Source organism: Pygoscelis adeliae, unplaced genomic scaffold (assembly GCF_000699105.1).
Source record: "Pygoscelis adeliae isolate BGI_AS28 unplaced genomic scaffold, ASM69910v1 Scaffold65, whole genome shotgun sequence".
NCBI lineage: Eukaryota > Metazoa > Chordata > Aves > Sphenisciformes > Spheniscidae > Pygoscelis > Pygoscelis adeliae.
In genome coordinates this window covers 1480174-1506226 of record NW_008824864.1, presented here as the reverse complement: position 1 = coordinate 1506226, position 26053 = coordinate 1480174, and the positions used below count along the sequence as shown (strand labels likewise).

General features: G+C 38.2%; 1 protein-coding gene across 1 annotated transcript in view; it reads left to right on the top strand.

Annotated features, from left to right (window-relative positions):
• ANO2 (anoctamin 2, calcium activated chloride channel) overlaps positions 1-26053 on the top strand; it is a 188227-nt gene that overhangs the window by 128079 nt on the left and 34095 nt on the right. The window contains exons 13-17 of the mRNA XM_009324365.1: positions 10561-10635; positions 16241-16442; positions 21045-21156; positions 22492-22549; positions 23317-23417. Of these exons, the coding sequence (XP_009322640.1) occupies positions 10561-10635; positions 16241-16442; positions 21045-21156; positions 22492-22549; positions 23317-23417 (548 nt within the window). The remainder of the gene's footprint in view (positions 1-10560; positions 10636-16240; positions 16443-21044; positions 21157-22491; positions 22550-23316; positions 23418-26053) is intronic.

Below are 26053 nucleotides of genomic sequence, written 5' to 3'. Positions count from 1 at the left end.
TGCTAATAGTACCATAATGTGTGTGTCTCATTATTCTTCCAACTCCATTCATCTCTGATTTCTGTCTTTGTTTTCCAGTGTTTCACTGACATCTCTTTCTTACTATTCTATACTCTTCCACTCTTGTATTGGGTTTTTGGGGGAGTGTGTGTGTGTGTGTGTGTGTGTGTGAGAAGATACGGGGTTGTTCATTATGGATATCTACTCAATATAGACTTTCTCCATAATCAGCCAAAAGAAATATTCTTCCTAGACACAGGCTCAGACCAAAAGCCAGGTTGGACTCTCTGACTCTTCCCTCTGGAAGTGCCTGTTTCTGTACTGACTGCAGAGGAAGCCGGTAACAATTACTCCCGCTATACTGAAGCGAGGCTTCGTGTGTACCGTCTTCCCTTGTTTGGCTTCTGTCCGTGTAACACATCTGGTGTCTCTCTCTCCCACCTCTCAGTCCTTGTTCATTTTGTGTGCTCACGGTATGGTGATGCATATCTAGTATTGGTTGAAGAGATAATGCAGAAATGGTACACTGATAAATTTCACTGTCTGGCTTTAAACAGTCAGGTAGAATGGCTCAGCGGGAGAAAGCACATGGGCAGGACTCCTGTACCTCTGAAATTGTCCTTTTTGGAGCAGACATGGAGAGACCTGAAGGCTGCTTTTCTCTTGTACCCCTCCCCATCCTTCCAGTTTTCCATTTGTTGATTGCTTACCGAGAACTCTTCTCTGCATGTCATCCATACATTATTGGCAAAAGTTTGCCTTTGTAAATTGTGTTCTGCAATCAATTGTCAATTTTTATAGCATATTCAAATGTTAGAATACAAACATAATTAACATTTTACAGCTGGTAATTAATGTTCTGGAGTCAGGGAAAGAATCTAACGTAGCCACATCCCCTTTTAATTCTTTCCCTGCTTCTCAAACATTTCATTACCAACTTGAAAATGTTACTAAAATTTACACCACTTCACTCTCCTCTGCCATTGGTGTGATCATTCACAGTTTGTGTAAGCTAAATTTGAAATTGCAAACAAAGGAAACCGATAATGTGTTGCATGCCTTTTTCTACCGCTTTGTGTGGGGATAAGTGACTTCACATGGTGTAAGACAATGGAGACTCTGATTTTCAGTATGCAGTGCCAAAGCCTTGGGGTGAAATTCGGCTTCATTGAAGTCACTGGCACTTTTGTGATTGATTTCACAGGAGAATTTCAGCCTAGATTCTTCAAGCTAGGATACTGGCCCAGATTTGGACCAGACAACCTTCAAGAAAACATAGAAAGGACATCCTTCCTCAGAGTCTAGCACTAAATACATCTCATTCAGAACTGAAATCATATGCTCAATTAATTTTTTTAATTGTGTTCCGTTCACATTAAGGGAACTAATACATGTAGTTTAGAGAAGTAACAAGACTATTAAATGTTGCTAAGAGACTCCCACATAAAGAATTGTAATTTGAACTTTGAAAATTGCAAAATTGCCAACTGGTTTAGTTCCATTGGGCCCAAGTTGCTTATATTGAAGTGTGTAACGGTGACTAAATGAGTGATTTTACAGATAAATTTCAGGTAAACTGTTATCTGTCTGAGGCAAATAGACTTGAAGTTACAAAAGATAACATATTTTTGGACCTTTTTATATTCTAGGGAGAGATACTGCAAGTAGTTGGGTATTTGATTGTGTAACTGACACCTTTTAAAAGTACTTACACAGAAAAGATAGTCTTAAAATAATTTACAGAGAGAAACTTTTAAAATCATTGCCAATATTAAAATGTTACTGAATTATGGGAACTAGTAAAAAGTCATTTTTTTGCTGAAAAATTACACTGGATACATTGTTTTAAAATGTGCTGCATTTATTATTCCATTAACTTCTCCATCAGATGTTCACAGTTTACATGAGAAAGTGTGAAACCTGGTTAACTATTAAGAGTAATGGTGTTCTGGATTTCAGGGTACAAAATGGTTGCAAATCCAGTTAACTGCAGGACAACGTAAGGTAATGAGCATGGCTGATAACTGATTTTTTTCTAAAGCCAGTCTTTGAAACTCACCTTGTTCTCCCTTTGTTTAATGTGCCCGATAGGTCCGTGTCTAGTCAATATCAAAGCGTATTGAATTGATCTAATCACACAAATTAAAGAAGGCACATGTCTGGCTCAGAATCTGTCTTCCTTTTGCATGACAATATTTTAGATAAGTATAATATTTATATAATATTTATATAATATTTATATAAGCATATTTTAAAGTCATGCGTGGCATTTCATTACCTTCTTGGAGAAAGTTCAGGAGTTACACTAAAAAAAAAAAAAAAAAAATTGTGCAGGTGACAGGATATCCCTTCATGCCATGAACTTAATTTGTAGCATTCCACTACCATCTTCCCTACTACGACAGACCTGTGTACCACTGTCAGTCAGTTGCTTTGGAAATCCCACCAGATGTCTAAGTGTATTTGTACATCTGGCCCTTTGCCTTCTCAGGATCAGACTCATTATGATTTATTAATCAACCACAAAGAGCATTGATAAACAATGAATATTTATGACTACAGATGTAACCCTATTGTTTGTGTAAATTATAGTGTTTTTCTGGTAATGTTCTGAATGGCTTCAAGTTTACATAAATAATTCATACTTGTAAAGCCATATGTTAAACTGTCATTGTAAAAAAAGAAATGCTGCCAGTTTTCACTTGAACCATATGTAAATATCAAGAAGTTGATTTTAAACAGTGATCTAAAGACTAAGCACCTAATGCCATTTATGCAATAACAATTGCAATATGCTACAATGCACTAGATGCATTAAGATGAGTATCAAAGGCAAAATAAGTTTTAAATACAGCGGAGAAAGGAACCATTTTTATTTCTGAATAAACTACAGTGTATTAAATTAACCAAGTCTAGCTTTACAAATTTAAATTACAGTGATAGCAGACCTCCAGCCTTTTGTCATTATTTCTAAGTGAATGAAGCAGCTTGAAATATTTCCCTGAAACTCCTGCAAGGAGCATTCATTTTTTATCTTTGAAATGAAGGTAGAATTTTCAGTAACATTGTCATAAGTGTATGTGATTTTGAGATCTTTTGACCCTACCTGTCTACATATACTACAGGTAATAGTTATCTCCTGATACAGTCTAGGTACATGCTGTTGCTGCAGAGGGAAAATCAGTAAGAAATCTAGTTGGCATGTTGCAGCTTACCCTTATTCCAGCAGTACTGGCATGGTTGGGCAAATGGTTGGGCACATTCACCATGCCTTGGAGAACTTTGATAATAGATTTCATCTATGAACTGTAGCTCATATCTCAGTTCTAATATAATAATCAGAGCTAGTTTTTATCAAGGTATTCATTGCATGCATGGGATATACATACAGAGACACATTTAAGTGTGTGTGTATATATATGTATGTCGAGTGATATATATGTACACACATACATATGCATATATATACACTTTGAGAAAGTTCAGAATATACTGTTAAGACTGATAAGGACTAGAAAGTATTTGGATTAGCAGATCCTTTCCTCCATTCTGCCAGCACCTCTGATGACAGAGAAGAGGCTGGTGCCTTCTTTTCTGCCAGGCTTCCTTGTGCTCCCCGACTGGAAGTATGACCCTCACCTAACACAGTAACCATCACATCGTATGTCTGGTCCTGTGGAAGGGATGTGCATGTGTGTATCTTGAGGAACAGGGACTTGGCTACTCACACATGCTTTCATAAGCCTTGTTGTGTGAAAGGCCAAGTGAGTGGCCTGTGTCAGGGCTGTAGCCCGTGGGAGATCTGTTTCCAATCACATTGCAGGGGAAGAAACACAGCTGTGGGCTTGACTGATTGTTCCCATTCTGACTGAGTGGTCTAAGCTAGCAGAAAAGCCAAGAGGTGGCCTGAACACAGTCTGTAAGAACCTACAGCCAAAACCAAAAATCTGCCAGTAGATGCTCTTAACTGACAAAGTTGCAGCTAAATGCCAAGACTGGAAGATGCAGATAGGCAAATTCAGCCTGGAAATAAGCCATACATTTTCAAGAGCTAGGATAATTAGCAATTGGAATGACCTAATCAGGCTTGTGACTAACTGTTCATCACAGAAATGCTCAAGCTGTGATTAGAGGTTTCTCTAAAAAGAATGTTAGCCAAAACACATTTATTAGCCTTATGGCAAAAATCACCTCAAGGAAGTTCTGTGGTTACAAAGGAGACCAAGACTGGCTGGTTAACAATAACCTTGCTTAACCTTAAATTCCGTTAATTTCCATGATCCTAGTACTGAGCCTTGCACACACTTCTCATAGCTCTCTATTCTGCATTGCTTCCACAAATGATTTAAAATGTGTCCATTAAGCTCCACTGAAAGTTATCGGAGTGTCTGTGTTATTCTGCATGTTTCAAAGACAGCAAAAAGTTTTTAATTAAAGGTTTTGCAGTCCTTCAGCTGGCTCCAAATGAGTCTTGGCAGTTAATTTTCCATGTGCAAGCCTGAAACAGAACATTGCTCACAAAACAGAGCCATCTTTACTGTTAAAATGCCCTTACTGCTTTCTAGGTGAGAAGAATAGAAAATGTTTCTCTCTCTTTTAATGGGTCTTAGACCAAAAGCTCTTTCAGCTTCTGTGGGAGTGTGAAGGTAGAACTCCTAGGGATGGATTCAGACTGGGATAGACACAGGCATTGGCAGACGCCCAGGCTGGCAGCAGTTTTGTCTTTCATCTTAGAAGTTTGAGGGCCAGTGGTCCCTAAGACAGGCTGGAACAGTCCCATGAACTTGTCCAAAGAGTTTCTTAGCTGTAATTACCACTGTGGGCCACTGCAAGATCCCAGAAATACTGATGTGTCTTGATTGTGCCTCCTTTTGTGTCGCCAGCCTGGAATCAATTGTCTTCCAAAACTGCCTGTACTGCAGGCTTTTTCTGGCTCTTAACTTCTTTTAACCTCCAAATAGCTCTGAAGTATCCTTTTGTCCTTGCCTTTATCTTATTTCATGCCCAAAGAAAAATTATAGGGGCCCTTTATTTCAGAAGAAGCTCATTTCATTCCTTGTCTTCAGCCTGCAATACACATGGAATATTTTGGGTGTTACTCAAATACAGAAGAACTGTATTTGATACCACAATTCTTATTTCTAGATGCTCATTTGGACAGCACAGTTTTTACACAAGTTAAAGCTTTTGTTTCTACTAAGAAAAGTGCAGTTATAAAAATGGCATTTACTTGTTTGATGCTTCCTGGGCATATTTAGAGACAAACTTCGGATTTTGTTATCGGAAATAAAATTTTGCAGCTTTTTGCTGTTGCTAGCTGTGCAAGGCCTTAGGAAGCCAAGAGAGAGGGGTCCTGGATTCTGTTCTTCCCTGAGCATCTTTTAATAAGTTCCAGTCAATTATTGCAGCTCTGTGCAAGTCCATTGAAGTCATTGGGGTTGCCCAGGTGCAACTGCACTGAAGAGCCTGCATTTCAGAACTGGAGTTACAAAGTAGGATGCAGAAGAGAGAATGTTGCTTTACTCCCCAAGTGCAGGTTGAGCTGGCATGGCTAATGGTTAGAAACACCTGCTTTGAGGAGGTGTTCTCTTGTGGGAAAATATAAATAAATAACTGAAATACTTGTGATCTCAGCAAACTGGCTGTGGTTTAATTCACAGAGAAACATAGAACTGTTTTCACAAAGCCTCTTGGTGCTGTCCAAGTGCAGTATATTTCCAGGTTTCCACAGCTCAGGAGCCCACCTGAGGATGCAGAGCTGCACATGTTGGATCTTTGCCATGTTAGGTAACTCATAAGGTAATGAACCATCCAGCAAAACCTAGATGGTGCTTAATTTTATTTCTTTTTTCTTTTCTGTTTTTTTTTTAAATTTTATTTTATTTTTTATTTTCTAATAGGAAATAATTGTATTCCTGCATGGAACACATTTAACACCACATTAAACATTAAAACAGGAAGACATCACTACACCCAGAACAACTATCTTTTCCTGCAATACAATTGCAAATACAGCACTGTATTTAAAGAAAGGGAAGGAAGGATTTTTAAATATATCTTTTAGTTTGTCTTGTTCACCACAAAAATATAATCTCTATCGTGAGGTTTTCTGTCTGCATTTCCCTGTAATACAGTTTCTCTTGGGGAATATTCCACAGTGTAACATATCTGTCATTGAGATTGTTCTTCAGATCATCAGTTTCATCTTGTTACGTCAATAAATGCATACACCTCTTGGACTGCTCCACATAGATTCCCTGCGTGCTTGGCTGAGTTTTCATCAACCTTCAGGAAAGCTTTCCTGCCCCTGTCTAAAATCTAGGCAACGTTCTGTAATGCATGTTATTGATTAGAATGGGGTATGTGCCATATCCTATGAGAAATCTATGAATGAATTCCACTCACTTAGAATAAACCACACTTGCTGCAGTGTGCAAGTGTAATATTTTGATCACAGACAAGGTGTTCTTGATACCTCACAGTACAGTCTTTTAGCGGCTAGATGGCACTATTGCCAGAGAGTAGAATCAGGTGTGATAGAAAATACCAAGCGAATTTACAGATTTGGTTTTCTTAGCAAGAGTCGTAACAGAAAGTAGCTTTCAGCTGCCTACTATATTGATTTAAATTTCAGAATTTGGTTTGTGCCATGTATGCTAAGTAACTCAGGAATATTTTCGTCCAGCTTTTTCTGTCTTCTCATAATGGCATAGCAACTCAGGCATGTTGTTCAGATCTCCCTTTAGCTAAGAGCTACAGAGAATGGCAAACTCATGGCAAAGTCACCTAAGGTTAAAGGAAGAACATGCGTGAAAGAGAAAGCTGACTAGATGGCATGCTGATCTTCTCTTCCTTCCTTTATCCACTTGTCTTTTCCCATGCACATCCTCTCCTCTCTCTTCTTAATTTCCCCCTTTGTGTCATTCATTGCAAGAAGAGACTGGGAAAGCACTGTCGAAGTGTCTGTCACTCCGCTGAGCTCTGTTCAGCTTGCATTGCCTTGTTTAGTGTTCAAAAGCAAATGTGATTTTCCTTATGCTGTTGCACCAACACCATAGATGTACTGGGTGCTGGTGCCCAGGCACTGGCGGCGGTGGCTGCAAGAGTGGCTTCTGTGAGGAGAGGCCGGGGCTGCTCCAGCAGACCCACTGCAGGGCACAGCTGAGCCCCTCAGCAAGTTGATGGCACCTCTGGGAAAGCATGTATAAGAAAGGGTAAAATGCTGCCTGGCAGCGAGCAGAGGGGGGGGAAAGTTGTGAGAAACAGCCTTTTGAGCACCAAGGTGAGAGCAGGAGGGGGGAGGAGGTGCTCAAGGTGCCCAAGCAGAGATTCTCCTGCAGCTGCTGGAGAGACCACGGTGGAGCAGGTATTTCCTGCAGCCCGTGGAGAGGGCCACCATGGAGCAGATACTCACACTGCAGCCTGTGGAGGACCCCATGCTGGAGTGGGTGGGTATTTCCTGAAGGAACTGCAGCCCCCGGAGAGCCCACACTGGAGCAGGTTTATCCTGAAGGACTGCAGCCCATGGAAGGACCCATGCTGGAGCAGGGGAACAGTGTGAGGGGGAAGGAGAAGCAGAGAGGAGCTGTTATGGACTGACCCCATAACCCACCATTCCCCATCCTCCTGCACCACTTGAGGAGGGAAGTAGAGGAGTCAGGAATGAAGGACTGAACTTGGACCTGGGAAGAAGTTGGGAGGGAGGTGAAATGGAAGGAGTTTTTAGTTTTGTTTTTATTTCTCACCATCCAAATTTTTAATAGTGATAAATTAAACTAATTTTCCCCAAGTCAAGTCTGGTTTGCCCATGATGATAGCAATTGCTAAGTTATCTTCCTGGCTTTACCTCAACTCACAAGCTTTTTCATCTTAATTTCCCCCCCATCCTGTTGAGGAGGGAGAGTGAGTGAGCGGCTGGGTGGGCATCTGGCAGCCAGCCAAGGTCAACCCACCACAAGAGAAAGGACTATTTTTGTCCTGTTCAGTGAGGTAATATTTTTTGGAGGCAGTCCATATTTCATTTAGCTATTCCCAGTAATAAATTGAAATTTTAAGAATTAGTTATGCTTCTAAATCTTTATTCCAGGAACTTATTTTATTGAACTCATCAGGCACAAAGTGCTTTTGAAAAGCAATAATTAATGTAAAACAAGTATTCAGGTGCTAAACCTAGGGCTTCCAAAATGACTGGTGATGCTAGATGTCTCTGTGTTCTTAATGCACATGCTGAGATTAAAGAGGATAAACACTCTAATAACTGCAGTCCTTAAACTCTCCTGAAGTTGGGTCCCTTAAATGGATTAATCATAATGTCTCTTAATGCCTAAAAATGTAGGCTTAGGCACACCTTAGCTTCTGATATTCACCTCTAAAAGTACATGTCAATCATTGCTCACTTTTCCTAATTTTTCTTCTTCTTTCCTGTAACTATCCAGAACTATTTTACTAAAAAAAAAAAAAAAAGGGGGGGGGGGATAGGGCACACAGGGCAAATAACCATTTCTTTTTCATAATGGACAACTGTTTCTTAAGGTATTCCCTGATTTCTCAGTTCTGTAAGTTGCTGAGGTGTTATCAGGAGTCTTCCAGCATGTGATTTTTTGCTTGACTTGGAAAGCCAGTAGATCATGTCTAGAATCCTAGCTGATGTTTCAAAATACAGTAAATGTCTTACATCACCAGAAATATTGAACAAAAAACCCCAAAACATGAAAAACCTTAGTCACTTTGCCACTCAGGATTTGGCGAGCATGATTCATGATATGTGAAAGTTTGATATTGATATTATGATTTCTTATTTTCCAAAATTCTTACTGCTAGAGAGATTTTTGAAGTAGTTTTCTTGGTCATTTTTGCCTCTTCCTGGCCCTTTTGTATAAATCACAATTTTCTCTTTTCACCTCATTATGGTTATAAAAGATTTTCTTGTTTCCTTTAACTGCTTTGGCTAGCATTAACTCATTCTGTTGTTTTGCTTCTTTAGTGTTTTTCCCCTAGTGAAATTGTTAGACATGGCGTCCTTCAGGCCTTCTTGGAGTATAATCACTTAGACCTTCTTTATGTCCTGTATAATTGTTGAGTGGTAAAAGCCAAAATGAAATGAAATGCATCTGTGCTTTCACATAAATGCTTTTTAAAGTAGCCTTCCAGCTAAATGATGGGCTCCATTTATGTACTGTATGGAGTATTTATGTACTGCATACATTGGGCCAAATTTTTTGTGCTTCTGCTTGGGTTTGCTATGGCCCAGTCCTGCCAGCATTCTCCCAAAGGAGACATGCTTAACTTGTGTGTTTGAACAGCTGAGCTGAGAAGAGGGGATGCTACTTCCCACAGTGTTTGAGGCACCACCACAATGGCAATGGATGTGTAGACAGGATCATGTCGTCAGTCTAATTCCACATCCCAGTAAACTCCATGAGAAAATTCATGGCTGCATTTCTGCCCTTGGAGTATATACTGTATTCCTAGTGCTACTTTGGGAAAGCCTTTTATGAAGGCATAATACTCCCAGATTTTTATTTTTATCTGAGGACAATTGTGCCTTAGAGATGGTTTATTTGAAACCTTTGACCTGAATTCTAATCTGATTTAAGTTCATTTAAATTCAGAATAAGTCTGGCTTAACTCCAGTGTAAGTGAAGTACTAGTCCATGGCATAGCAATGGTGGTTCACAGAAATGCAAACAGCAGCTGGCTCTGTGTCCTTAGTTAATTTGATTATATTGTTTTAGTTTAACTTAAACAAAGTAATGACCTTATTATTATTTTAAGAAACATATTTCGAGAGGAGGGAATCATATTTCTTATATATATCCACTTTCAAATATCTTCTTCAGATGTACACGTTGCTAGAGATGGAGTTAGGTTTGTGTGTGGAGAGTAAAAGCATACTAGATTTCACTGATCACAGTTGCTTTAAATTATGCAGTGAAGAGAGACATGCTGTTTGCACATGAAGAAAACAAGGTTGGCAGCAGAGATCACAGAAGGGGCTTGCCTTTGTAGTTTCTCTCTTCTATAGACCAAGTACCAGGAGAAAGATTGGAGTGTCTTTGCAAGAACTATCTTAGGGGCCACATTTGGATAAGGTAACCATTAGAGAAAAAATCTTGGTTCGATGGTAGTAAGCATTCTTTTCATGATTTTCGTCTCAAGCACTATTCTTCTGAAGTTTTACAAGAAGCAATTCAAAATAAATGGTTGAATCCTGCTTTGCCTAAATGTAAATTAAGGTGAATCTCAGGGCTTTCTCCTCATATTATGAAATTTAGTAAGAGCTGAATACATTTTTTCAAATATTAAAATCATAGTTACATATGGTATTTTCTGATTTTTGCAGACATTTTCTGTATGTCCTATTTACCCTCTTACCCACTTTTCTCTCAAATTAAAGTCTGCTTTAAAATATCAGTGTTCAAAATCTTATAATCATCTTCAAAATTACAACAGGAGTAGGGGAATTGAGAACATTTTTCAATAACAGATCTTACTAACGCTAATATTTGCTATTGTACAGTTCCGTAATGTCTGCTATTTTATCTTTGTGTTTTGTCACAGGATGAAAAGGAGAAGTTGACATGGAGTGACCGTATGCCTGGATATGCAGCAAACTTTGGATTGATTTTATTTATGGTAATATAATCTGCATTTCTGCATATTTATTAGGTGTAAGGAACTTTGCAATGAGCATCTTGAGTGGAATCCTGAATTAGTGTTCTCAAAGATGCTAAAAATATGAAGGAAGGTAGGGTTATAACCTACAGTTTGTGAGAAACATATGTCCTACTAGGAAGACTTATAGAGCTCAATGCCTACCTCCAGCTTTGCTCTCAAAGGCTGTTTATGAGAGGGCTGTTGGCTGGATGACTTGCTGTAATGACAGCGGCTTGTTACTAGATGCTGTCTCTCCCACAGGGCTTCTGCTCCATCCTCCGTTATTTGATGAAGGGAAGCTCACTGTGTGTTTGCTTGTGTGCACAGTATGCTCTGTCAGAATGACGTTCAGAAGTGTTGAGCCTACTGAATAGATGACATACAGGTGAAATAAATCTGTTGCTGAGAAGTATGTGTCCAACACACATTCAGGGATGGACTATACTGTAGTCGAGGAAGACCATGGTATACAATCCTCACTTGAGAACAAGAATAAGGTATGCAGGTCAGCCAACTGTGAAGTGTGGACACCACTGTCCTAGCGAAATTTCCAACAGATCATAAACACACCATCAAGCGGCTAGACTTTGTAAACAGCAATAGGAAAGCCTGGCTAAGAAACCTTAAATTACATTGTCAAGGATCCCATTATCCCTCTGGTTACAGAAATTACTGAATGAAAGCATGTATTCACATGTAGAGCCAGTATAAAATGGCAATGAAATACGCTGGTTTACACCACAGGAGCATCTGGCATGGGAAATTTACTTAGGGACTACATTATTTTAAAATACCTAAGTGTATTTCTAATATACTGGAATTAGCATATGCTGCAACAGATGTCCTGTGAAGATTTAATTTATTTTTCTGACAGTCAAAAACATTTTATATTCACACTGAAGTCAAATTAATGTCTGCATTTTTATAAATATTTGTGTGTATATTTATGAAGATATACATATTGTATATTAAGTATATTTTCTGTACATATTAGGTGTGTCATTCAGATTTATGTCTATGTACTTAGAACATTTTGGGTGAGTTTATTGTCCTGAGGCCATACCAAGCATTTGCTTTTTAGACAGAACCTCTAACTGGCATCAGTTGGCACTTTGCTTAAAGCAGAGTATACTGACTATGACTAAGCATATAGCCCTGATTTAGCTTTTACAAGTCATCCTTTTGCAGACAAGGTGCTTACGCGTGCTCTTGACTTTAACCACGTTTAAATCTCCCCTAAGCATAAGCTTAAAGTGCTTTCCTGAGACATAGCCTATGTTTTACACTCCCTGCTTACTGTAACATCTCAGAGGTTTATAAAGGTAAAACGTAGAGCTCCAATTATTCAACTTCTGTTAGTGACTAGTGGAACTATGCTGGCTTTCACCATTTGGAGAAGTGGCCACAATGATTTTTTTAGAATATTTTGGGCATTAGTAAGATGTAAGCAGCTACAGGAGACAACTTACAAACCATGCATGAAATTCAAGTCAGCTCTTGATGAGGGAGAGCCAGCTCTGCTTTCCCATGTGGAGATTACAATCTACTCTTTACTGTATGTAATGTTTCTTTTTGTTTCTGCTAGATTAGTTAAACAGGAATTGGAAACACCAGACTAAAGTTTGCTGTCAGCTTGTGCAATAGAATTGCACTGAGGAAACTAAATTGGTCTCATCTACTTCCGTTATTATTATTCACACAGACTAATCTTTTTAGCTGTAAGCACCACATACATAATAGGTGATGAAATCTTGAATTTACCTGTGCGTGTGCACATATACAGCACACAGACATTGAAGACTCAGATACAGATATGCACATGCATGTGCTGCAATTTCTAGTGCTGCAGAAGTGATTGTTGAATTCTTAATACTACCTTTTCTAGGCCCAAAGGGTCTGGCGGCACAAACCCATAGGTATTTTCCATGAAGATGTCTACATTGCTATAGAATGCTGCTGCTGTGTTCTGTCCCTCCTTCCCTCAGCTTTACATGCCATACTTTCCCTGATGATTCTTGAAGCTGCTAACGGATTTCTTAGTGTAAAACCTTTTATCTTTATTTTTCATTTGCGTACTTCTTTTGTGTACTTCACTTTTGTGAATCCTCTCTCAAGAACTATGTTGTACTTTTTTCTTCCTGGCTTTTGTTCTGTCTTTATTAAGCTAGGTATGCTGTTTGTTTCTTTAAAAGTGTGGGTTGAAAAAAATGTTGGGTTTGGTTCTCTTGCCCAATCGGTCTTGGTGTTTTACACCACCAAATAATTCCAAGGATTATTTTGCACATTTACGGATGCTTTAAAATCTGGTCACAGCTCTTTTGTTTTACACAAAGCCTCACTTGACTGCAGAGGAGGCAGAAGATCCAACCTTGATTTAAGCAATATTTTTTACAGGGATTTTAGAACAGAAGTTCTCAAGTCTTATTTTTGCTCAGTAAGACCAGTGGTAGCAGGAGGTCTAGGGGGCATATACAAGCTTGGCTTGTGTGTGATTAGTAATAACGTATGTCATAGTTTAGAAACTCCACATTTAGAAGGTACATGTTGCGGCAAAGAGTATGTGATGAAAACATTGGTAGCTGCTTGAAGAGAGCAGGATGGCATGGAGCAATGCCATCACTGGAGCCTTTCTTTGGGTTCATTGCATTTGGCTCAGTCAGAGGAAGGAAGAAAACCGATTACTGTCATGGCACGAGAGTTCAGCCTGTTCCTTCTTTTGGACCCTATTGCCCTATTCTTACTCACATGGCATAATACTTGACTTTAGAATAGCCCCACTGGGGAGCCAAAGAATTATTTGGACATTAAATTGTTATCCCACTTGGATGAAGGTATCATTCTAGCCCATGGGGTTTTATAGCTTCCTTCTCAGATCTAGTATGCTTTCCTGTTTGTCTTCATTCATACGAGGCTCAGTAGGTGACCTTTTCTGCAGCCAATTTTCACATCTGTTTCTAAGCAATTCAGTCCTTGACAGACTAGTTTAGATATTCAGTGAAGAACTGTCTGCCATGGTAGGGGATGGAACTGACCAGATGAAAAGTTGACAATGACAACAAAACTCAAAGTAAGCACCTGAATGAAAGGTGACCATCTGAACTGGAATTTCGGCAAAAGAGGTATTGTAAGGAATGGGAGAAACGCTGTGAAGATACAGGAACCACTCCCTCTCAGTGACTGTCTGGGGAGTGAGAACTATGCTCTCAGTTACTGTGCAGTCCTATAAGCCCTCCTCAATTTTCTCTTGCTGGATGCACAGATAATGAAGACTCCTAAAGGAGTGTTTTTCCATCTGTGTCTAAACAGATGTTTAAAAACAGTTGGGCAGTTGAGGAGTTTCTGAAGCCCTGGTGCTTTTGCAAAACCAGTATCTTTGTTCTTTAAACAAATAAAATACATTTTTTGGGTAACTTTGTGTATCTTGCTATGGCCCTGCATGAATTGAAAAGGCCGCAACAGTGCAAGCCTCTGATAGTATCTCATCCTCCGGTAATATTCCTCATTGCTATGTATTCCTTAAATCCTTTGGTCAGGTTTAGGAGTTTGCTATTCAACTTCCATGACCTGAAATTTCCTCTTCCTCTATGTAGTGATGACTGTCCTTGATGACTCTTCTTCCTGTACTGTTAAGATATCATTTCTAAGTGGAAGCTTGTGATGGAGATAGGTGTCTGTGGAGGCCTAGAGAGCTTGTCATCTCCAGAATGATACATACAAGTTTACTTTGCTGTTGTCCACTTTCCTTGTCCACCTTCATAAAATTTCAACGTAAAAATTTCAAAGAAAACCACAGGGGAAAGAAACAGAAAAAGTATTTGGAAGGTGATTAAAAGGAAGGGATCTGTGGCCCAAACTAAGAAAAAGAAAAGAGCTTAAGGTGACTGTAGAGGTGGAAGGTGTATTAGATTACTGCCAGGTGGTGCTTTTTTGTTTTCTCTGTTGGGGGTATTACTCTCTACTGTAGTGATTGCTTCTGCAATGGGCAAGTTAAGTAAAAGTTCTGATCTTTGTGTTCCTGCACCACTTCTGTCACAGCAAGGGCTGAGCAGATAGTTCAACATGAATCAGATTTTTGTCTGCATGTTTGGTAAACAAGTCAAAAGAAAAAGATAAAAATAGGCAGAAAAATTAGAACTGTTTTCTCAACACAATGAAAACTACAAAATGAAAGGAAATAATATTTTATGCCATTTGAAATGTTTTCATTCAAAGTGTTTTATGTTTAGACTTTTTTCTTTAGACCAATATTTGAATGAAAAATACTAGCATGAAGCAAAAACTCATAATTCACATTTCATTTAAAATCAATAGAACATTTCTTTAAAAAGTCAAAATTAGATGTTTTACTAGATCTAACATTTTATTACTATTTTTGCACAAAACGTATTTGTGAATTTCATCTGGTATCTCCAGGAGTTTCTCCAAATTGGTTTTTTTTTTAGTAAGTTCACTAGTTCTCCATTAAAACTAAATGTGCCCAGTTTTCATCTTCAACCTTTAATATAGCTCTGATTCTTGTTCTGGTTCTTTTGCAATAGTACTTTTCCATAAGACAACTTTTTATACAGCAATTCAATAAACTATTGCTGGGTCATTAAAATGAACTGTTAAATTTCCTTAAACTTGTGTTGTGAATCTGGGCCCCTAGGCCCATTGAAATAATTGCAATAGTCTAATCTTTCACATTTAGGTAGTCTCTTTCATCTGAGGATCTCACGATGTTTTACTTAAAATAATGAATGTACGTTGGAATTCTTGCCAAAGGCAAATATGAAAGAGAAAAATGTACCCTCTCCCCCTTTCTTGCCATGGCTATGAAAATTTGTTGGGTTTTTATTGTTATTTTATTGATTTTTTTTCATTGTGGGGTGTTTTTTTTTTTTAAACCAGAATACCACAACCCTGTGAAATTCAAATTCTTCTTGTGGGAACTTGACCTTAAGTAGCAGGGCTGACTTTCCTCATCTCGTGGGTCAAAGCCAGCCCATGAAGGATGCCAGGATACCAACTGATTTCTGGGACAGAAATGTAAAGTGAAGCCCTAGTAACCCTGTTTAGGTCACTCTTAAAAGAATAATAACAAGGGAAACTTTTTTTTTTTTAAGTTGTGGCAAGAGTTGAGCAAACACAACCGGAGAGTAAGGTGCCACTTCTGCTGTGCGGAAGTGAAACTGTTTCAGCCAGTAAAGCCTATTTACTTGACTGCACATACATATAGGCCCTTCAGTCCAAGCCATCTGAACCTATTGCCAGATAAAAGACCTTGCTTAATACCTGCATTTGAACCCAAATTACCTGAGTTTCACCAGTACTGCATGAATAATGTGAGGAGCTTTAATCAGAGAGAACATGCACATCTTCAGGAACTGTTGTGCCAGTTCAGAGTTCGGCATCAATTTTCCTGTTATGTCCCTGTTAGAGAGTTTTGAATTCTCACATTTTAATTTGATTATCCCCGTATTATTGTTGCTCTAAGAAATAACCACACAATGCCAATTCGTGGAACAAACCCGACATCAGTCAAAGCTTCTGTTTAAATGCTGGTATCAAACTTGAACTAATCTGTCTGTACATTTTTTTGCAGATCATGCTGACGTTTTCAGCAGTGTTTGGTGTGATTGTATACCGAATCACAACAGCAGCAGCTTTGTCATTCAGCACAAATGAGACAACCAGGTCAAATGTTCGAGTGACTGTGACCGCAACTGCTGTCATCATTAACCTCGTTGTGATACTAATACTTGATGAAATTTATGGAGCTGTTGCCAAATGGCTAACAGAAATTGGTAAAACTATCTCACTACATTCCTCATTAGTACATTACATGTATTGACACGAGAGTATGCAAGGAGGTTCTAATAGGAATATTTCCCACTGAAGAGTGCCAGTGAAAATATTCAGGCCTATGGGGTAAGATGCTCAGACATGCCTCTGTGAACTAGCGGTCTGAGCCGCAACATGCAGTGTGCCACTAATAGGACTAATTAGCCTGGCCATAATGCCATGTTAACGCAGCTGTGCTATTTACAGGATCTCAGCTGGTATTTCTGCATTGCACTGGCTCTGTGCCAAGATCCACTTATCTAGAGCTGGTTGAGAATTTTTGACCTGGTATGTATTCTGATACATAACTTTACCTCTAGGAGCTTGGTTTACTGAAAGTCATTGGGTTGTTTCAAAGATGTTGCTGGCTCTAGCAAAGCTACACTGGCAAACGCTTACCATGTTATTTTGCTGATGTGATTTTTACCAGGTCCTTACCACTCAAAGGATTTTTTTGCCATTATAGGGGCATGTCTGGGCTGGACTTTTTAATAATAATACCGATTTCAGTTAGGGGTTGGATTTTTTTTTTTTTTTTAATGTCATATTGTTACAAGTCTGGCAATGTATTTAAGTCTTTTAAAGGCAGGTCATTCCTTTGACTGCTACAGGGGTTTAGGCTAGAGTTTTGTTTTGTTATATACATTAGGCCAAAGATGTTTACTAATAGGGCCCTAACATGAGATTCTTACAGCTGTCATTAAGTATTGTTTCCCATATTTTTATACATCACCTCTAATTCTAGATGCTTCGAAGTTTAGGAACACGAAGTCAATTATTCAAACACTGAAAATCAATCAGCAACCACAGATGCCTTTAACTGTAGCAAGTGCTATACCTGTCAGTTTTGGGCATCTAAACTTAGGCATCCAAATTAGAAACTTTTTGACAATTGAAGCCTGACTCAGTCATTTGAAATGGCAGATTCCCTCCCTTTAGAACATACAGTGATGTGAAGCTGGCTGGAACTAGCAGACTTCAGATTAAAAGCTTAGGAACTCTTAAGACCTGTGTTTCTTATTCTCACTTTCTCAAGATGCTTTCAAAGTCACAAGTGAAAACATCTCTTTTAGTCCTATTTTTTGAAGAACACCATAAACTAAAGTTTTGTAGCTGTCATAATAGAGGTCCAATCCTGAATTTTTGAAATATGGTCCTGTGGTTTTACCAGTAAGGATAGCCTGATAGTTTAGATTGAATTTGTAAAGTATTTGAAAGAAATGAAGACAAAGCAATTCAGTTTCACAAAATGCCACCATATGGGGTTAATTTGTTTGTTTATTTCTGTTTTGCATCAGGCTTTGGGCAGAATGTAGCAGGGTTACACAAATGCCCTCTGTTCTAGTGGCATAAGGAAGCTCAGACTTACTGTCCAGGCCAAAATTATACCCAGATTTTCAGCTTCCATATAACTGACAAGCTGCTAACTGTGTGTGACCTGATCAATTCTGTCCACTGCACCTGCCCAGGTAAGAAGGGCACAACTGTTAAGATATGACACTGCTATGTGGAAAAAGTAGGAAGAGATGAAGGTGAGTCTTCTCCTCTCTGGCAGTTTCTAGGCAAAAGTTGGGAAGTGCAAGCCACTGCCATTGCCTCTCTGGGGGAAGCACAGAAGGAAAATCTCTCCCTTCGAAATGTGCACCACTCTGAATTGTGAAAGAAACAAGAATTTCTTACTTGCTGATTATTGTCCCCCTATCACTTTGCATTTAATTCTAATCCTGCTATCTTTATTTAGGCAGCATTCCTAATTAACCATCAGATTTTTGTTTAAGAAGGGTCCAGTCTGAGTAATCTCTATTGCTACAAATTACATGAGTTAGAAAGTTCATTCAGGCAACTTTCTCCAGTGCTAGGCTCAGATGTCAAATGTAATCAAAATGTTAAAAAAAATTACAATTCATTCATGCTGATAAATGCTCCTAACCTTGTGAACTTTCATTTTGCTGAGCAGAGGAAATCGTACTTGTCTTTTCACACTGCAGTTAATTGACAAGCTGAGGAACAGACTTGGGCTGGAGGAACAGCTCTTGACAGCATAAGTTTCTATTCCAACCCCAAGTGCACCTGAATCTTTGTTCAAGTGAAAAATTACATCTGTAAGCACAAGAATAGTACCACTGATAGCAGTTGCATTCATCATAGGATCAAAGTAATGGATCTGCCTCAATACCTGCTGAATCAGTGCTTGGGGGTAAAAAAGTAGTAGTTTTGTTGTAATCAATACAGAGAGCTTGTACAGGATGCACTAGGACTCCACGCACCTCTTGTGGACCCAGCAAAGGGGGGCACTGATCCCCCCTTATCTCAGATCAGAGCAGCAAAAGTGCAGATTATATCCTGGTATTCTCAGGTTGAATAGGTCATCTTCACCACATCAGGTGGTGTCAGATGTGACTTACAGTTCATTTGCTCACTTGTAACTTCACTCAGGTCAAGGAAGAACCAGTTAAATGGGGACAAAATCAAAACTACTTGTGTTTGTGCCTCATGAAGGCAGCAATTCCTTCAGTGAGCTAAGGCCCATGCCACAGATAGCTCATTCTCTACCTGGAAAGTTTCAGCTGCCCAATTTTGGTGTAACAAGCTGCACAATGAACCATATATTATGAGTATATAATTTTTTCGGGGAAAGTTTTCTCTCTCACTAATGCATCTATTCGGGCTGGATGCATTTCTTGTGTTGCAGAATCCACTAGCTAGAGGACGAATTCTATGCATGCCTCTATTGGTATGGTATAGTATACCCAAGTGTGGGGAGGGAGTGAAGTGCTGAGCGAGTCTCTGGAACCATATATGGTGTGCAAATTTTCATCCAGAGGCTGAGCTCATCTTTGTGGGAATTCTCCGTAAGGCAAAGGCTAGGATTTTTCTCCCTCAAATTAAAAGCTGCACCGCTGTTATTCGATATTCCTGTTGCCCTGAGCTGTTGTCCTGAGGATCTATCCAGCATATGGGGTCATCTACAAATTGTTCAAATCCTTTGAAGGTTTAATTAAGCTTTTCTATACATATAGGTGAATGATGGCTTAGGGCTCATCAGATTGTGTGTTGACCTTTTATGAAAATATGGCTGAAAGTATTACAAATAAATCTGGGCAGTGGGGAGTCATTACAGTTTTGCTATTCCTTTAGTGCTCAAATAAACACCATGCTTCTTTTTTAAGAAAAAACCCCAAAGCAACCAAAACACCCAAATTGTGCCCCAAAACAAAACTGTACAAGTACAGCAGTATTTTTAATGAAGTCCTTAAAGCCGGAGCTCTGGATCTACCTTATTATTTCACACTTACATTGTGCTACAGAAATTCAGTCAAGAACATACCACAATAAAATTATCTGCTCTCACATTTGCTAGCAGCTCAGGATGAGCATGGCAATACAAGAGTTTAACCCATATAGAATCTTCAACAGAGGATCCTACTGTCAATTTGATAAGCCTCTGTCTTATACCTATGTGTTCTGTTGCTAGAAAATTTCCATGGAAATTGGAAATAAATCTGGGAACAGAGTAATGAATACTGAAAATGTTTAAGACACATTTTTACAAGTTATCTAAAGATGTCTAGAAATGTAGAATATATATAGTGAGTGGAGAAACATTAGCAAAAATGTGCATTTATTTTGCATGGCAATTAACAATTCACTTAATGCCTTATTCAGAAAGGTACTTAGTGTTGTGTTTAGCATTAAGCACATTAATAATCTCATTATAGAAAAAAAGGCTTGTGCACACAAAGTTAAGAAGGATTTTAAGGCGTTTTTTCCAGATGAAAGTCTTTTACTTTGCTTTCATCATTCATGAATTGAGAATATTAATGTTTTGTTATTTCAGTTGTGTAACTGATATACTGATGTATGTTAATATACATATGCTTGTATACATTAAAGCTGCTTATACTGCTTTAGCTTTATGCAATTGAATATCAAGATCCAATTATTTTTTTCTTCAAACTCCAGATAGGTAGTAGGAGAACCATGTAAATATATAATAATTATTTATATTTATTATTATTATTAATATATTACGTTAATAAAATATATTTAACGATAGTCTATATTTAATAATATAATAGATGTCAGAGTAAATGACAGAGGAGTTCTGTGCTAAGACTTCACAGATGTGGCCTGAAGCAGAGGAAGGTGATGCGGTCTGCCTAGGCCTCTCAGCAAGGCAATGAAAGAGACTGGAAAAGTGAGGTATTGTCAGGTCCAGGCCAGGTGTCAAGATCTGTTGGACTTTTTGCCACCAGCGTATTGGATAGACAGACAAGAGCAACTTGGGATAAGCTGTCAGAGGTCTATCAGAGAATCAAGTTCATTATGTTGTCATTATTAATGCTTCTATGAAAGAATCTTCAATTTCCATCTGGAAATTTGGAAAGAATCTCTGGAAATCGGGAGTCAGTCACAGAGCTAGTGTGCATTGGTACAATTAAAAGTACAAAAGAAAAAACAGTATAAGCTCAATGTTTGCAGTTTGGTTTTGTATTTGGGGATATCAGGGATGTTTACGTATTTACTAATTGATTTCTCTGGTTTGTTTCCCCCTCGCTCCAAAGAGGTACCAAAAACAGAGAAAACCTTTGAGGAGAGACTGATTTTGAAGGCATTCCTCCTGAAGTTTGTGAATTCTTATGCACCAATTTTTTATGTTGCCTTTTTTAAAGGAAGGTAGGATAAATGTCCTTTACTTATAGATATTTATGTGTATAGATATTTATGTGTATGTATGTCTATATTAGTGGATCTGTGTTTAAAGATGGGCACAAAGGGCTACCTAACTAAGTTCGGGACTGGCCACTTTCACCAGCTATGAAAAAATATCATAAACAGGGAGGGTTGTCTAAAGCTTGCTTTTGAATGTCAGGGCATGATGTTGAGTACTGTCCTGTCTCTCTTCTAAGAAGATCATTGTTCTGAAAAGCAACCATTTTAGTTTTCTTTCTAAAATAAGAATAATCCACACCTCAGAAAATAATTCCTTTTAGTTAAAAAGGGTGTTGCATTTATGAGTGAATGGTAGTGCTTACAAGTCTTCATTTTCCACATTTTAGCAAATTTTTCTTGTAGCATCATTTAGCAAAGAAATATTTTCTTGTTTCATTTAAAATTATGGAACTACTTGCTCTTTTACTTTCTCAATGTTTTGCACTATTCGCCCGTATCAAGTTAAATTGAGAAATAGTTATAGTCAACTGGAAGTTGCATGTTTTGGCAAATGAACTGATTGACCAAAAAGCTAATTCAGCTGTCCTGCTAAATAAGTGTGACTTCCTATGGGTTCAGGATCATTGTCTTTTGGGACCCAGTTATCCACAGTATAACACATGCTTTTGAATGGGAAGCTTAAAATGATTACTTGCTCAAACTTTGGCAAAAATGTTTAAAACATTTTGGATTCTGTTTCATACCATTTTTCTGTTCCTTTTGGAGGCTGTAAAGTTTGTTAATCTGTACTCGTCACTGATCCTATTCAACATCATTGATTTAAGAATTAATGATACATTTTACCAGCAGTTGTAAATATTGTAAGACATTAATGAAAAATATCACTGATTTCTTTCTTTTTTAACCTTTTTTTTTTTGTGTTGTATGGTTATAATAAAGTCAATCTCACTGTTTCTCCCCATATAGTCAGAAGAGCCTTGACTGTAAAAATAACTCCATTCAGGGCATTACTGAGATGCAGGAGAATGTGAGTTAGGATATATGTTCCCAGTTTTGTTTGTGATCTCTAATCAAGAGAGGGAGATTATTATTACTTTTTAGCACAGAAAAATATTTCATTAAAATTATTTCATCAAGATGTAGCAGAAAAACATTTGTAGATACTTACTACTTTGAAATAACTTTAAATAATCAAAGTTGAATAGGTGTAGAGTCTTAAAATTCATGTTGAAGTAGCTAGTTCTGAAATATTTTAGCTAATATGAATGAACAGTTATGCTGTTAAAATTAACTTTTTTCCTATTTTTATATTATTTCATGTATTGTTATTGCTTTCAGATTTGTTGGTCATCCTGGTCATTATGTATATGTGTTTGAGGGTTATCGAATTCAAGAGGTAAGTACATCTGAACTTCAAACAAAAAAATCCTTAACAGAAAGAGGTATGTATACAGTATATTTCAGGGGAGTCTAGACAATAAGGGAAAAGTAGAAAACATATTAAAACAAGATGTTAAATCTTCAACATAAATAGACAAGCCCCAAATTTTCCATCTGAGGCACCTGTATGTTCTTTCTTTCTGCAGTTTTGAGTATTTCATGGTCTTTCTTAGGTGAAGCTTCACCATTTCTATGCTTTACAACTGAGCCTAGCAATTTTAATAGCCTAAAAAGCTATAGCCATTTTGTGCTAAACCTGTAAACATTTTTTATTTTTTTTCAAAATTCCTTTTAACTGCTGCGGGTATTCCCTTGAAAATCGATAGAGGTACTCAAGGTTTTACAGTAAAGGTTATGCATAAGTCTTTGCAATATTGAAGACTTTCTTACCCCTTGGGAGACATCAGGTTGGAAGAGTATTGGTGATACTGCATTATGTTTATTACATTGATTATATAGTAAATATTTTAAAAAGAAATATAGTAGCCCCAGGGCACACTAAGTTATTTCAGAGCTCTGCATATTTTCCATAATGCAGTTTTATGAGTAGAGATGAAATACCTTGTTAAGCATAGAATTGCAATGATCAACAAGCTCCGCGCTCCTGCACAAATTGGTGGCAGGGGCGATGGGCACATATAGACATCGGTAGCTCTCCCAAGTGGGTACTTTTAAATTAATTCTCTTACTCCCTTCACACTCTATGGTTTTGTTTAATTACAGTGTGCTCCAGGAGGCTGTTTGATGGAACTCTGTATTCAGCTGAGCATCATTATGCTTGGAAAACAACTGATTCAAAACAATCTGTTTGAAATTGGAATCCCGTATGTATCTCAGCCTTCTCCATTACCATGCATTATTCCTATGACACAGTAAATTAAAGACTTGATCCTTATTCAACAGAATGGGACTTTTGCCACTGCCTTCAGTGGGTTCTAATTGAATGTGATGATAAATCACATTTTTGGTTGCGATGAAATGATCTGGCTGTATTTTATGTTGAATAATTGGCTATATCTGCAGTAAATGGCTTAAAGAAAGTGATTGAATATATTAAATAATTGATCTAAATTAATTTTAGAAACCTGGGAAAACAGGCAAGGTATGATAGATCTCTTGGGAAGTTTTAGAGAAGCTTTCAGGGTAGCAGTATTGAATACAAATTAGTATAAAGTGGAGGAGAGATGGCGTGGAGAAAAGCAATAGCTCATAAAAGATGTTAAAATGTATTACTTGATCTATGACTATTTTATGGGTTTATAGATGAAGTCCACACATTTCTAAGGTGCCTGTATGTCAGTATGATGCAGGAGCTAGAGTATGGGAGAGATGCTGACATGCTACTCAGTGGCTCTCTGCCACAGGATGCTTAGTGCACTGTGTCCTCTGCTCAAAATACAGCAAGAAATCTCTCTTGGTCTGTCTCCAGTGTCAAGGGGATCTTCAGGCACTGAGAATCCACTAAGAATGTCCTGCTCCTGCCTCTTGTGAGGTTTGCTCTTGTTTCTCTTAACTGAGTCATCCTTGGTGGCAGTGGTCTGTGAAATGTTGTATAAGATGAAGAATCTGGCTTAGACACAAGCCTTGACTCCACTGAAGTTAGTCAGAATCTTTCAACTCTGGTGTCAGTAGCTTTTGGATCACAACCCTAAGGAAGGCCTTGAAGATGCTAACTAGAAACCAAGATGAGTGATGCTTAAAAGATTATGAAATATTTTTAAAATGAGCCCTTTTCCTCCCTTTTCCTAGTAAGAACTTTTTTTTTGGAAGTAATTTAAGTAGAGAGAGAAAAAAAAAATTCCCAAACAAATCAAATGTGAGTTATGGATGGTTTCATTACTCTTGTGTCAAAGTTCAATAGGGAGGCCTGTTTTCTGTCTACATCTCATTGAGTTTACAGTTTATTTTGAGAAAAAGGTAGTAAATCATCCCCAAAATATCTGATATGTTGAAGGCTTAAAGCTTTCTCAGTGTAAACCTAGTGTGATTTTTTTCCTGTCTTCCAAAAACTTACTGCTACTGGACTTTTTTAATGGGGATTTTATGATGTTAGAAATACAGTATTTATTATTTTTGACTCATGAAAGCAGAGGCTGATCCAGTCCAAACTGAAAATTCCTGTCAAATTATTTCTCAATTCCCTCACTACAACTCTTCGTGCAAGAATGTAACAATTTCATCCCATTTTTCTCCCTCGTTTCTGCTCCCCCATCCTTCTGTCAACAACCTATGGTGGCCTCAATTTTTAAAACTGAATAACTGTTTAAAAACAAACATACTTTCATCCTCTCCTTCCCAGAGAAATACCTCATTTCAGTCACAATACTATCTTGTCATCCTGAAATAAGCACATCTGGTTTTCCTTTGCTTGTCTGCATTCTCAAGTAAATCACGTGTATATCTGTAGGGCTCGGCCCTTCTCACTGGACCTGATTGCACCAGGAGAAGCACAGTGCTTTACCGAACACTTAAGTTAATTACATCAGAGTTAGCCTTCTATTTCTGCATGGACCACTCTACTGGTTTGGACTAGATCCTTAACGGTACTCTATTCTACCTCATCTGCCCCACATACAAAGGCACACGGATACACTTTGAGTACCGATCAATCAGCTTTTCAGAAGGCTCTGCATTGGTCTGCTGGACACATATAAATCCAGACCAAAAGTGACTCCAAACATGCATGTGTTGCACAAGTAGTAGTTCTGGCATGTCTGTGTCTCACATGTAATCTACTATGTCTATACATGCTGTTAGGAGATGTGACAGATGTATAGATAAACATACGCTTGCTCTCTGCCCTCCAGCCTTCTCGTCTGGCTTCCTACTGTATCCTATTCTTTTTGTTCTGCTACCTGTTTTCCTTGGTAATCTCTTACAGTCAGCTCATCTCCTCTGTTAGATCATCCTTTTTCTACCAATAATTTTTTTGTTTTCCTTCCCAGGATATCTCTGTCTTCATCAGGCCCTTGTTTTATTTTCCAGTGTCTACTTTTGCACAGGCTACACACTGTGATGAACAGTCCTCCTGCGGCAGAAAGATAGATCGATCATGTCTATCTCCAGTTTCAGCAGCTGCATTTTTTTTTCCCCTTGCCTTGTGCCTCTTTGGAGGGAATGAGTGTCAGAGTGAATAACAGGTTCTTCCATTGGGCCCCTGTATTTTCACTGAGGGCAGAGTACAAGTGCTGCAATCAACCTTACCCATATGGAGAGGCAGAAGGGACTATCATAAATGGTGATTTGTTCTTCAGAATCTGGAACTGTCCTCTGTATGTCTGTAACATGGAATTATCTCTCTGCTAAGTTATATGATGACCCAGATCAAAAGAGTTTTCTTCCTTATTGAAATCTCAGGATTTCAGGATTATTTTCTGAAAACCTTTTGATTTCATTCACCGTAAAACCCAAGGCATTTTAATTGCTTTGCAGAAGATCACAAAGCCTTACTCCCATTTGC